Source organism: Pholcus phalangioides, unplaced genomic scaffold, assembly GCF_987345545.1.
Source record: "Pholcus phalangioides strain wild (caught in Gottingen) unplaced genomic scaffold, Ppha-v1.0 ptg000004l_1, whole genome shotgun sequence".
Taxonomy (NCBI): Eukaryota; Metazoa; Arthropoda; class Arachnida; order Araneae; family Pholcidae; genus Pholcus; species Pholcus phalangioides.
The window spans coordinates 24,708,193-24,723,414 of NW_028301597.1; the positions used below are offsets into that span (position 1 = coordinate 24,708,193).

At 41.3% G+C, this 15,222-nt stretch overlaps 1 protein-coding gene and 1 non-coding gene across 2 annotated transcripts in view; one reads left to right on the top strand and one right to left on the bottom strand.

The window, feature by feature from the left end:
• Positions 1 to 11,093, bottom strand: part of LOC149086960 (uncharacterized) — a 40,077-nt gene extending 28,984 nt beyond the window's left edge. Inside the window, exons 1-2 of the mRNA XM_089231166.1 lie at positions 10,970 to 11,093; positions 47 to 498 (exon numbers count right to left, since the gene is read on the bottom strand). Of these exons, the coding sequence (XP_089087292.1) occupies positions 47 to 454 (408 nt within the window). The 5' untranslated portion in view covers positions 455 to 498; positions 10,970 to 11,093. The remainder of the gene's footprint in view (positions 1 to 46; positions 499 to 10,969) is intronic.
• A 163-nt stretch (positions 11,094 to 11,256) lies between these two features.
• Positions 11,257 to 11,328, top strand: TRNAD-GUC (transfer RNA aspartic acid (anticodon GUC)). The gene has a single exon. It is a non-coding gene; the product is annotated as a tRNA-Asp (tRNA).
• Positions 11,329 to 15,222: the final 3,894 nt, after the last annotated feature.

Consider the following 15,222-nt stretch of genomic DNA (forward strand, 5'->3'; position numbering starts at 1 on the left):
TATTATACTTATTCATATTGTAAGCGTGTATTATGTACTCACTCACCATTTCCAAGTTTCCTTTTCTGTATTGATCACCAATTACATCAGCAATGTTTTTCTCATTGATTTGAAAAATCCGTGAAATCGTTTCCAATACATCCCCATTTCCGGAATTCATCGCCAATTGTAAAGCACTTTTTTGAAGTGCAGTTGATGGCGGTGTCGAAGTCATTGATGTCTTCGTCCATGATTCAAAGCTCGAAAAGATTTCAGATAGCAGTTTATTTGGTTCGCCACTTTTCGTTGATTCTAAAAGAGGCACCAATTGTAAGAAATATTGGTACGGATCGTTCTGGCACTCGAAGATTTGGAAAATTACGTCTTTGAACTTCGTCTCGTCACTCAAGGCGTTCTTCAGGCGGTCGAGATGTTTTTCTATTCCAGAGAGGGAACCTCGTTTTCCACTAGCCATTTCTGGAGAAGAATTTTTTTTTTTTTTCCAGGCCAGCAGTTTCTCTAGAAAAACCGGGAGGGAAATTCTTTTTAACACATAACAAACGTAATAACACGTATCATGCTAAAATATGCAAGGCGTTCAAGAAAGGGCTTGCTGACTTTGAAATGACATAACGTGAAAACAGTGAGGAACAGAAAGATACAAATATAAATCAGTGCCGTCTTAACGCATGGGCCCACCCGGGCACGGCCCGGGGGCCTCACAAAAACGAGAAACGGTTGAAATTTTTGAAAATTGGCCAGGCAGGGCCTCAGGAAAATCACTTGGCCCGGGGGCCCCATAATGTCCCTTAAGACGGCCCTGCTGACAGGCATGACACCCACATATGGCAGTGCCGTCTTAACGCATGGGCTCACCCGGGCACGGCCCGAGGGCCTCAAGAGAAAAGGGGTCTCACAAAAACCCGATCTGGTAAAACTTTTCTAGAATTTACCAGGTAGGGCCTCAGAAAAACCACATGGCCCGGGGGCCCATGATGCTCTTAAGACGGTCCTGATATAAATATAAACACAAAGGCGACAACAGGCAAATCGCCTAACGAGATGGCTGGAAAAATATACCCATAAAACAATCCGCTGTGATGGTAGAGTAATCATAGTGACGGATTCGCATAGCGACAGCCAGGGTTCGGACCCCCACCGTCACCACAGTGGTGATCGGCTGAAGTTGGTGTTATGTGATTCCCAACTTCAAGGCGCAAATGCGAGCCGATCTCCCCGTTAATAAGTCTCGCCGCAGAGAGAAACAGGCCTACAACAGTAATCCTATGAACAGTACATAAATCCTTTAGGGAATAATTCAAGTGTTACGTCAGCACGATAGGAGGGTAGGGGGTTCCGAGTTTGCTGACTTTCGATGGCGGGGGAGGAGATTTGAATGATGCTAACTCATCAACCACCCTTTTTAAAAATATGAAATAAGAAAATAAGAAATATTCCTTAAATGACATCTTACTCGGTGTCCCACAAAAACGAGAAAACCTTTCGATAGTTTGTGGACACCTGAACTAACGATCTCCCTATTGAAAAGTCCTCTGCAGAACCACTTTAGTGATCTCTAAATGTTCCGAGGATCTTTCAAGTGCTCTAGAAATGTGTTGCGGGTCGCTCAAGTGCTCTGGAACTGTGCCGCGCTTCACTCAAATGATCCGTAATCATGCCGCAGATCACTTAAGTAATCTGGGAATGTGCAGCGGGTAACCTGAGTGATACAGAACTGAACCGGGACCCCTTAAGTGCTCTAAAACTGTGCCACATGTCACTCGAGGTATCTCTAAATGTGCCACGGAGCACTTAAGTGTTACGCGGGTCACTTAAGTGATCTGTGAACGTGTCACGGGCCTACCTGAGTGACCTGAAAATGTGCCACGGGTCACTTAAGTGATCTGTAAATGTGCCCTTTAATTCACTTTTGCTAACGGGGGGGGGGTCAAAAATGTCTAAAATTCTGTATGCGCGCACTGGGATTGCCTACATACGTATAGAACTCCTCAATACACACCGTATATGAAGTCGTCTTACATATGTACATACGTGCACAAAACCCCGCCTTCCCTAGCTCTTCGTTGGTTCACGCACAAAAAATTATGGTCGGATACTTTTGAACAAAATCCAGAGAAAAGGCTAAAGATACGGTCGTAGTTGTAACGTGAGATTCTCGCGTTATCAGGAATGTGAATTCTATTCGTGTAGCTTTGTTATTGATTCTTCATTCATCATAAAATTCTCACACACGTCTTCAGCCAGGAATAGGAAAACGTAGCTTTTCGATCCCTAGATATTCATTGGCGAAATTCATTTTCTCTGTCCGGGAATTTTTTTTTCTTTATGATCATGGCAGATATTAATTATAAAAGGATGATAAAAAACTTGTACGCGACGAAACCAAAAGCTCTGCCCATTCACTCGAAGGCCATCGCCTACCTGGCCGACGTCCTGTACGTGTTCAACGACAAACTCGCCAGGGGCTTCCGCGACGAATGCAGAGAAATGGGCAAGAAAGGCATCGATTATGAAGTGGCCCAGTCATCGATGTTGAAGCTGTTCCCGTACGAACTGTACCAGACGGCCGTCGAGGGCGAAGGATTTCGGGCTCTCGGGCAGTTCGAGCAAGGGATGATCGTGTACAAGGATAGGTCGGCCGAGAAAGACCGCCTCGAAAAAGAAGAAAAGTTGGCCCAAGCGGGACCCTTCTACCAAGGCGTGCAGTGGCTGCTCAAGACCATGGATCCCTTGAAGTTCGACAACAGGTTCAAGATAGACGTTTCCGAAGTGTTGGTGTTCCTCTGTGCCAAAGTGGCTCGTACCATGGCAGAGAACGCCGATGAGGAGCAAAACGTTGCCAACATCGTGGAATGCAAAAAGGCAATAGATCAGGTCTTCGGACCCCTACTGGCTGAACACGCCAACAGCGAAGGACTGCGGTACGTGTTCCTCTTCGAGTCGGGTCAGATCGAGATGCCACCGGGAAAACCGTCTCCAATCATACGCAAAAAAGGAAGCGGTGAGTGGATTTTAGTTTACAACTACAGTTACATAGTGATGCAGATTTTGCTTAACTTATCGTCCACCACCCACATCTGTCCGGGAGGTTTCTTGCTTGAGGCCAAAACTAGATACTTCGTCAGTCAGGGGCAAGCGGGCATTTTGGCACCCACGTATAAGGGGCCATTCAAGTATTACGTAAGCAGATTTTTAGCCATTTTTGACCTCCTCCCCCCCCTTGACAGAAAATCATTGATCACCCCCCCCCCTCCTTCCGTCAGCAAAATTTCGTCAGCAGCTTAGAATATTTCATATCTTCAAAAACGGGTGGTTGATGACGTAAGCAACCTTCAAACCCCCCCCCCCTTGTCATCAAAAGTCAGCAAATCCGAAACCCCCTCCCCTTCCTTGATGCTGGCGTAATACTTGAATGACCCCTAATGCAGAGAAGGAGCAGTTAAAGGGTGAATTTGGTGTACACTCTAGTCCAACACCCACTGCACTGGACTCGCCTGCTTCTTCCCCCCCCCCCTCCAGTTTCAGCCCTCTTTCTTGACGAGACTGATCAGCCACAACTCATCAGGCGCGTATAAACACTTCATCCATAATAGAGCTTAAGCCCGGGGGGGGGGGGGGGCCTCTTCACACGGAGAGTCCTCACACGAGGATATTGGCGTATTGTCGACGAGATATCCTACGCGACCGAATCACTGGCGACTTGACGTGCAAGTTGAACGCCACATATTCAACGCGACTCTGAATCGTCGTTCTAGATCAGTGGTTCCTAAAGTGGGCAATATCGCCCCCTAGTGGGAGGTGGGATGGTCCAAGAGGGCGGTAGAATCTATGGGATAGACTAGTATAGGATCCTATGGGCTGACTTGAGTTAGGGGCGATGGGAATAAATATTTTCTGAAGAAGGGGGCGATGGAACAAAAATGGTGGGAGACTGGTATAGATCATACGTGCTCTACATGCTCAACCAATGACCAATGATCAAATGTGGATTTGATCACGGAGTCATCTGATGTGGCCCGCTACCTTAAACTTGATTTTGTAAAAATGAACAAAGTGGTACATTCCTAGACCACTCAAGTGACCCGTGGCACATTTATTCACGGATTGATTAATGGGCCCACGGCACATTTGTAGATCAATTAAGTGACCTGAGCAGGACCGTAACTAGAATTTTTGCGCCGGGGGCAAAAACTATTTTGCCGCCGCAACAACTGGACGCTGTTCTAGATCAGTGTGGCACATTCTTACTTCATTTTAGTGACACACGTCACAACGCCAGATATTTAATTGGCCCACGGCACATTTACAGATCATTTATGAGGCTCCGCGACACGTTTTCGCACCAATGAAGTGGCCCGTCCTCTCGAAAAGGTTGAACAATCTTGGTCTAGGTTGTGCGAGGATAAACATTTGTTTCGTTTTTTGAGCTGTACCCGCATTTTGCATTTCTAATTCAAAATCCTCGCACTGTTGTGCCCCATTATCAAATCCCATTCTTCTCGGCAGAAACATCATACATGCATAACTGCTCCAACATCGTACATCCATTGCCAAGTGTATCGTATTCATTAACGTTTGTATTCACTTCTCTCTTTTGCATCTAATTTCTCACCCATCCGAACTTTTTTTGTTTTTTGTACATATAAGGTGGATAACATCGACCGCCCAATAATTACACACGTGATTCCTGGTGAAAAACTAATATGGAAAAGTACTTTCCGTTTTAGGATCTGGCGAATATTAAGGGAATTATAACGTTTTGAAATTTTGTGACGTGTCAGTTTTCTAACGGTCAGTTAAGCGCCAAACTCCCCAACAAAAAAAAAATCCCCACTAAGTTCAGTTATTTTCTCTCACGATTGGCGCTTTTTTCCTCTTCCTGTAGAATGAGTGATGTTAACCTTGCTATTACGTTTTACCTTCGGCCCACTATATTAGTAAATTTATTACCAGATTTGTAAAGTGCTACTCAAACGAAGATCGATTGGAAATTTTTTTCCCCCAAAATCAGCACTTTTTTTGGCAAAATGCGGTAATTTTCCCTCCTCCACTGTGAAGTAAAATGTTTTGAGAGAAAGCGCAAGGGGGAAAAAAATGGTTTCCACAGACAACATTTTCGTGACGTCACTGAAGTCGACCAATTCACCTATAGCCATTTGATATACTGCAGAAAAAGGTAGACTTCGCACACCTCGGACTGCTATATCCAATGGCTGCAGGTAAAATAGATGACTTCAGTGACGTCAAACCTTCGCGTGGATGCTTTCTGATATAGACGGTGTTGCCACAGGTTTTTTTTTATTGCTGTCAGGGTTATAGCATTACTATAAGTTTTAAAACGCCAAGTTATACGTTCGGTGCACGTTCGTTGAATTTGGCGGGATTCGAAAGAGACGTCATCAATTTTTAATGCGTCAATTTTAACTCCGTAATTATTGATCAAATTAAAAAACTGGAAACACTTTTCCACGTTAGTTTGTGGAAAAACTATGTAATTATTCGGCGGTCGATATTATCCACCCTGTACATTGCATCTTCATTTTCTGCCTAAACTGCATCTCTGTGCCATCAACACCAGAGTACTGTAATACAAGAAACGAATCTCAAGTGAAACTGTTTCAGAGGTGCTGCCACCCATGGTATATACAATTTTTCTTTTGCAAATAAAAAAAATAGCACTTTCTGCCGGGGCTTGGTGATGGGCGGGAACTGACATGGCGTTGCTCGGGCGGGCTTGCACGTATGCTCTGTTTCTGACACATTGGGTTCAAATCTGGTTCAACATCGGGAAGTGCACATCGCCAGTAAAAACGATAATTTTTTTTAGTACTTATTAAATTTACCAACGCGCTTGGATACTATGCATAATCTCTGGTAAAAATGACAAATTTTTAGGTAAATTTATCAAACTTACCAAAATGCTCGGCGATTATGCATAATAACCGGTTGTTATACATGATACCCGGAGATTTACCACATTTACCGTGACATTTTTTTTTCTTACTCATTTTGCAGCTGCTCCTAAACCGATCCATTTCCACGTCGATAAGATGATGCACATCCTGGGCGGTACTATGGACAGTCATGCAACTCACGAACTGTCTCTTCTGCTGACGGAGTTTGCAAAGCATCTCGCGAAGGACATCCATGGCAGGGCGCAAGAAGGTACCAACAAAGTCGAGCACGACGAAGTGGTGGACGCGATCAAAGCTGTCATGCCCCCAGTCATGGCTGACCACGCCATCAGCGAAGCCTACAAGGCTGTGGCTCTGGCGAATATGCGATGAGTTAAGAACATCAGCGGGACGCGTCTTAAGGTTCAGCACAGAAGTGATTCGCCATATCAAATTGAAATTTTGCCGGACAATTAAAAACCATTATAAATGCCTTTTCGAATCTCAAGACTCCAATTTACACGTTCGCTACCAAGATCGTCTTCGAGCAAAATCAACCAGTCTAAAAGTTTCAATGGAATTAATAATAATGTGTGCATCATAGGCACCGGAACCTGGGAGCTGAGGCTATTTGAGCAAACCCCCCCCCCAATAATTAATGAATTCTCAATGCAACACACTATTCCTCCTCCTACGTACGGGCTTAAGTTTGGTCCCGTAAATATGGGACTAATAGCAATTTTCCCTCAGTGTTTTTATCATGTCGGTCGGTGCCTATGGCGTGTACCAATCTACATCCGTTGATTTTTTAGTGGTGGCACCTATATTTATTTTCGAGATACATAACGTACATGCAAGGTTCTAAGCGGAGGCGGATTTATGGTTTTGCCGTCTGTGGGCTACACAACTTTGCCACCCTTCTCCAATTCCAGTAGAATTTTCAAGACCACTAATTTCTCTTCTCCTGCTGTAGTGTGCCATTTTCTTCTCAGGTGGTCCTTCGGGATGTGGTGGCACAATCCGCTATCGTGGGCTAACTCGCGAATCGTGAAATTCCGATTTGTCTCCGTTAACGCCGGCAATCTCTGCATGTCTTCATCACTTACTGGAGGATGACCAGACTGAGGCATGTTTAACGCATTTTTGATCATCGCTTGTATCCTTTGGGGACATGGTCTTGATGATGACACATTTTTGCGTCCTCCTCTGAAGGCTCCTACCCACCTTGCTACTGTTAGGTGAGGTAATGCAGATGACACCACAAGCCACATGAAACAAGCTAAAGTCGGACAACGTACATATGTCAAGGCCATGCATATACATACACTCACACAACACGTTCCGGCATGCACCTATTCGTCAGAAATTCCGTAGAGGAATGTGTACGAGGTGTACGATAGTAGTAGTAGTAGTACCGATTGTTCAGCGACGTACGTCACAGATTTCGTCATATTCAGCTTCGGGGGTCATTTCCAAGTTATGGATTCCTTTCTGAAACACCCTGTATATGTATTCAACATCTAATGTCTAACTAAATCTAGTATCTGGACTCTCATTCCAACTTTTAACATTGATTTCGCTATGATCTGAATACAAAACCAAAGCACTGACGATTTTCTATTATTGAGATAACATGGAGAGAAGGTGAGTTTACGTAACACGGCGGTAATCTTTACGGTTTTTATCGGTCTTAACGACATTGAATTCGATTATTCTATTTGAAGTCACCTAAAAACACGATAAATATTACATGAGTTATGATAGAGAATTATTTAATCGTGAATATGAGAAAATAGAGTATTATACAGCATACTACAGTAGTTGTAAATACGCGTTACTTTCATTACTGCTTTTTCAATATTTAATGGTCTTATATCCATCAATATTTTCTCTCGAAGATTGCTTTATTGTAGAAAGTAGAAGATTTTGGCATATTCTACTTTGGGGCAGCTAGGTAAGGGCCTCTCGGAACATCACTTTGCACGGGCAACACCCCCCTATAGATAAGATCTTATCTATAGGGGGTGTTGGCACGGGGGCCCAGGTTTTTGTAGAGAAATTTGTTGGTTTCCCTATACACATGAAGTCACCGGGCTGTGCCCAGGTAGGCCCAAGCGTTTACGCACCCCTGATTATCGTTTGATTTTATTATTGGATATACGTGTATTTAGTCGGACACTCCATTGATTTATATAGTTATTATTTTTTTCAATAAACTTTAATCTAATATTTTTACGAATTAATCAAATTCCGTGAAATGGATATTTGATCATTTTCGGCTCACCATATATCAGATAGTTAATTGTAATCGATTGATTTATGGATAAGTTTCGATGAGCCGATTATGAACACACCTAAAATACGTATGTGCGCATTGTTTCATGGATAATTGAACAACGGATGGAAGCATAGACTAATATACTATAATAACGAATTATTTTACCGTATTTTTCTGAGGATATAGATAAAGATTTTTTTTACTTTTCGATAAATATTCTCAGAAGCCCTACTTCCAACTGTAATCTTTCACTGTTACAGTAAGTAGTTGGTGTTTTCAATCCTTTAACCGTGCAAAAGCTGCAAAAAATCCAACCGCAAAGGGGGGGGGGGGGGTTTGTATCAACTGATTTCGTTCCAGTTAGATAAGCTAATTATCTTTGTTTTAGATGCAATAATCGTATTGGAGCATGCGCAATGATAAAGTTGCTGTATGTAAAAGTAGGCGACTCAGGGAATCAACTGGAAGATTGAGCCTCTTACAGAGAAATTTCATTCGAACCCCTTAAGGAGATATGGTTCCCTTATCAGTTCATGTAAGAATACATATATAGTGCAATCAGAGCCGGAACTAGAGTTGGGAGAAGCGCAGCTGTGCCTTGCGGAAAATTTTATGAAACAACAAAAAAACCGTTATACAATCATCGAACTTTGCACAAAAGTCCTATTTACGGAGTACAAGAACGCGAATTCTATTCTCAGGGCTCCCACACTCAAAAAAATTAGAAAAAGTAGATTGACTCAAGTCAAAGCAAAATGACAGAAATGACTTGGCTACAAAAACAATTTTTGGCCAAAACAGTGCACTAGCAACCACAGATAATTCTTTTCTGTTCCAATATAAATTATTAATTTTTTTTTTTTTTTTTCCACAGTCCAATCTGTCAACTCCCTTCGACAATACACAGCAAGTTATGAAGGCACGTAATGTAAGATTTTTAAGAATGACGCTCCTTCAAGACCACTTTCAAAAGAACAGTGCAAAATGCGTAAATTACAAGCTCCGATTTTTATTTACATCGGAGGTCAATGTGAACCGGACGAGTTTTACTGCGTTGCTATCCCTCTTTTTAAAGGGATTTGTTTACATTTTACCGTTCAATACCAGTGTAATCGTTTTTGAAATATGAAGCACTTTCATTTCTAGTTCTTTGCTGAGTCAACTTGCTCATTGTTTATTCCTCTGCATGCTCTAAAAATACAGAAGACAATGGAATGCTATTGGGTAGCATCAAAATCACCAAACCTAGAATAGGCCTATGTATCCACCTGCTGTTGTTTCACCAAAACACAAAATACACACCATAATTTTTAATGACGACTGCTAGTTACTGTCCAAGACCATGAAAAGTAAATACAAAATTATTTTTTCCATCCAGACAGATGTTTTCAGTGACTACTCTACTTGTTGAATTCTCAAATTGAGCAAAAGAAAAATTAATAAACCAAACTGTCCACATACAACCCCCCAAAAAAACCTTGAAAACGATACAATTTCTACTTTGGCAGAATCATTAAGTGTATTCTCCAACATTTGTACCATTTGGCAATATATCTATGATTTCCTGCTCAATTAAAACCAATTACACTAATTTTGTAGATAGAATTTGGTGGAAAAGGTAGGAAAAATAGGACAAAAACTACAAAGTGGGACAAAACCGAGAAAGTAGGTCATTTTACCAAAAAGTAGGATCACTGGGAGCCCTCAGTGCCGCAACTAGATGCTTGGTCACCCGGGGCAAGTGGCACGTTTTGGCGCCCCCTTGTAATGTTGAAGGTAAGGTTTGAGAATGAAATTTACGCCCCCTCTGGTCCAGCGCCCGGGGCACGAGACCCAGAGCGAGGGGCGGAAAATTTGGGGAATGAGTGGTCAAAAAAATTAGTAGAATGGTAGAAGAGCGGCAATATTTATATAGATCCCAGGAGGTAAAACCATAAATCCGCTTCTGTTCATAACACCATTTGCTTTTAAAATGCAAATGGGGTCCCGGGTACTATAGCCATCATCATAAAAGAGATGATCATCCGTTGCGGCAACTTTGACGTAATTGTTCCTGAAATACTCATAATTGTAATCTTTGAATGCAGTTTTTTGCCAGGGTGTTTAATTGAAGAGTTGATCAAATGTTCTCTCTCTCTCTCTCTCTCGCGAGCACGAGCATTGAGCACTCTTGGTACTCGTCAGCAAGAGATTGAACATGGCTGGCGCGTAGGAATCGTGTACGTTTTTCGGGTAATCTTACTTGAGCGGCACACTATACGACAGAGGGGATCCGACATGGCCCCCACAAGGGGTGGGCTGACAAGGCTCCAGCCCTGGGACCCATTGTGATTTTAATCACTTTTTTGTTTTTTCACGCTATAAATTCATCATAAAAGGGCCTCCGTGAAAGTCTGGTCGGGAGACCCGTAAAAGATCCCAGCCTAGGGACCCTGCTTCAGGATGTGGGGGGCCATGGGATCCGAAACGATTTTCCTCTATTGTGCGAAATTTTGTCCATCCAGAGCCGCCCCTTCCCCCATGTTGTCGTAAATCCATGAAAAAATAGGAAGAGAACAGTTCTACCCGCACATATAAGTTATCTGTCCAATAGTAATAGTCTAAAACGTCATCTTGGTAGAATGTGTCTCCACCGCACCATGGATCCATAAGTTCAGAGGTCCATCTAATTGAAGTAAACACTCATGTATCCCCCTCATATTTTAATAGAATTTTTTGTTAGTCTATTACTGATATAATTAATTGGGGGAAATTGATGTTTCGTTTGAGGAAAACAAAAATACATATATATACTCACATTTAGCGTGCGAATAATGATCTTTTCGCGGGGCCAACACTTCGAAAAGAAAATCTCATGACACGTGATGACACCTATGAAACCAAATCGAAAACGGTTTTATTATATCACAAGGACCAAAACTAAAACTGATAAGAAACGTCCAAAACAAAGATCCGTCGTAGCGCCACCTATTCATCAGAGACATTGAAACAAAGCAAAGGATGATAATAGATAAATCTTGCAACCACTTTTTTTTTTCTTCTGAAGCATGCCGTTGATATCTTATAATACAATAGTGTTACGTGTCCTCGGTAGTATAGTGGTAAGTATCCCCGCCTGTCACGCGGGAGACCGGGGTTCGATTCCCCGCCGGGGAGAGCGTTTTTTTTTTTTCCAAGTTCAACACAAGTAAATAAAATTGATTTTCTTCATGGAATTGAAACCACGACATGGCTTGTAACTTTTATTTCTACAGTGTAGTCAATCATTATTAACTTGAATAGTGTATTTGTGTTTGTTTGTTTTTTAACATAAATAAAAAGTTAGAGGAATTGCCGGTAGGTAGCACAACCACTGGCAAGAAAGAAAAGTCGTCCAACACCTGGTGTGGCCATACGTCCCGTATTTGCTGGTACAGTCCCGATTTTTTCGGCTTTTCTGACTGTTCCGACCATCGAGAAGATATATAATAATATTTATTTCTCCTCTAAGAGCTCGATGGGGGCTACTAGATCCGAAAACCGAGAAAGGAGGACGCTTGCACGGGCACCCCTGGTGACGTCGCTTTTCCCAATTTTCACAACCGATGGTGCCATTATTCTAACCAATAAGGCCCATGGAGGAAAGAATAACCCTCTTTCCCCCATGAATAAATCCGGTCACAATAATTTTTCCGGAAAAAATCTGAGAATTTCCATGACTATTGGTCAATGGGGGAAAAACCCAAAAACACCCATGTCAAAATGAAGAGATACATGTTTTAAAGTAGGAAAAAAAATTCCGAAGGAAAAAAAGGAAAAGTCAATTCCGGAAAGGGGGGGGGGGGAAGACAAAAGAGAGAAATTTCTGTAACACATAGAGGACGCTTAAGATAGGGTGACCATATTTTCTCGAGAGAAATACGGGAAATTGGGATTCCAAATACGGAACATTGCCAATTATTGCCAAAAATGACGCCAAAACCAAACAAAGTTGCCAAATATTGTTGAAATAACCATAAAATCACAATGGCGGGAAATGCAGCATTACTGCTAATTGCAGTGGATGAAAATGAATTCCACGAAAAAAAAACGTTCGCTAAGACAAATGTGGGAGATTAATATTCTCATCTATAGTTGTAATTATCATAATATAATTTATAAGTTGAAAATAATTGCAATCTTTGACTTCAATAAAGAATAAAAATTCAAGCTTCGTGCAAAATACAGGGAAAACCGGGACACTTTTGTTAAAAAGTCGGGACAGCCAAAAAAAAACCAGAAAATACGAGACGTATGGTCACCTTGGCTCAAGAAGATATTGAAAAGGAGGACATCTGGTAACCCTATGGTCACGAAATTCGAAAACTGAAAAAGGAGGAACTGCGCGCATCCCCTTATTGACGCTTTTCCCAATTTGCACAACAGATGGCGTCACTATTCTGATTTAAAAAAACTGTCCAAATTTTGCAATTGTAGCTCAAAGCACACGTTCAACACTGCAACGAGACTCTCGTCCAGATACGCACTCGGACAAAATGATATGTTACTGCCATAGCCCGAAGTCGTCGACATTGGCCAAATCCATTAAATATTGACCCAGCTAGTTCGAGAAGTGGCCAGTGATCCCTGGCCAAAGTCCGATAACAAAAGACATTATTCGGGATCATCATCAAATTGGCTATTTTTCCGTGATAATTATGTTAACGTTAGTTATCGCAACGCATCAAACCGCAGTCACAATTTTTTTCTCTCCAGAATTTGGCAAAAAAAACACCGTCTAACAGTTATTTTTTGAAGGTTTTTCTATCATCACATGGAGCTAATCCAATACAAGTGATATATATACAGACATGTATCACACACGCGATTAAAAAAATAGATTTGCCTCCTATACCGGGCCGTCTCACATCGAGCTTCGGCCAGGGATTTCCGGCCACTTCGCGAATAGGACACACTTCGGGCTTTGACAGTAACAGATACACAGACACACTAAGTTCAACTCTGTTGGGAGAAAATTGCCCATCAACCAGATCACTTAAGTGGCCTGACACTTTTTTAAACCAATGAAGTGGCTCGCACTCTTCCAAAGGTTGAGCACAATTGGTTTAAAATGAAAACCTTATGGACGCAGCAGTAACAAAGAAATTCAGAAAAGAGGTGTTGATCGTACATCCTGCGTTTTATGTGCCTGTACATAATTTAAAAATTGTAGGAATTGGAAAATTTGTATGAGGTTGCGAAAAAGTCATTTTCCCGATGGATGATTTTTTTTTTTTGGTTTAAAAAAAAATTTAATTCAAATTTTTGTCGGTAGAGCGCACAAGAGCAAACATTGTTAATTAGATAAACTTTCTTGAATCTCTTCTGCGTCCAAAACGTACGTAAAGCTTCAGCAGGTGATTCGTGGCCGAGGCAAAACTTCACAAATAGTGAACCAATGTCGACATCACAATAAAAAGTTTATAGTAAGTGCCAGTAACAGGAAAATTCAAAAAATTAGCTATTAATCATTCCCCTGCATTTTACAGGACTTTGTGATTTGCATAATTCACAGTGACTTGCTTTCTTGCAGCGCCTTCTCTCGACAAAAATTAACCTTTTTTTTCGTACCAAAAAAAAATCCCTGTACTAAAGAAAATAACATTTTTGCAAACCTTTAAATATACCAATTCCTTCGATTTTAATGAATTTTTAAACTATTTACGAATTTACGGGGCATCCTATAAATCGAGTATTGATTTTATCCCTTAGCAATCAATCTATGAAGCACGGGATAGTGGTCCAGGGAGATGTACGAGTGGCGACTAATTGTGCAGATTTGCAGAATTGTTCTGCATTTTTTTTGGGAAAGACTGATTTTCCCCCATGCAACAGTGCTCTTGGGAGGGAAATAGCCAGGGCCGCATCTGGAGGGGGGAACTGGTGGGTCTTGTGCCTCAGGAGCCGGACCAGAGGGGTGGCTCAAATTTCATCCTCTAACTCAGTGTTTCCCAAAGTGGGCGGTGAGGGGCAAAAATTTCTGAAGGGGACGATGAAAAACAAAATGTTTTGAAAACTGCCTAATAACCTCTCCTTCAAGAATACAGGGGGGGGCAGAATGTGTGCTTACCCTGGCTAACCAAGCTTCTAGTTGCAGCCCTGGGCTTAGTCGCCCCTCCCCGAATGAATGGTAGGCAAAAGTAAAACCCATCTCTATGTAATGTCAGTTTTGATCATTTCTACCATGCTGTGGTCATTCCCATCATACGGGGGATAATTAGACCAGAAATTACAGTTTACAGCCAATTCGGAACCTAGAAAACAGCCCCAGTTAAAATCAGTTAAGTCAGTTTAAAATAGATTTGCATTGCAATTGCCAACAGGTCCTTGGTGAACAACGTTACGAGACAAATGAAAAAAGGATTGTTGGTTTTTTTTCTTCTCCAAAATCGGAATAAAAATCCAAAATTATGAATGGTTTCATTCCATTTGAGACTGACACTTTACCACACTATATAATTATTTATTATTATTATTAAAGTGGCAATGTTATCAAATTGCGTAGGTGGACAACCCTCTTGATCAGCTGTGGCAAAATTCATAGCTCCAGCTAAGATTCTATTAGTAGATGAATAGAAACATATTCAACTGGAAAATGCAACAGAGAAAATAGAATAAAATTATACAAATTATTTATTACAATCTAAAAATAAATAAAACCAGAAAAACGTCATTCATCACAGTTAAAAAACACAGGGTGGGTGAGGTCCTGGTCACATTTTAGAAATTAATAACAAATCAACCGATTGACATAAAAAGGTGCAGTTTGCTCTAAAATACTTATAATGGTCGTTATTTTTTTATTTTTTTGATAATTTAAAAAAAACTCAAATTTTACTCACAGGTGATGTGTAAAACAAAAAACAACACATAAAATGCAACAAAAAGATGTAGCCTGAAATAAAAAAGGTGGCATATTGAAATATGATAGCTTTATGCAGCACAGATCGTCATAAACATAAATTATAAACTGTTTGTACTGCATTTTATGTGTGATATCGAGTTTTTATTTCACAGTGCCACTCGTGAGTG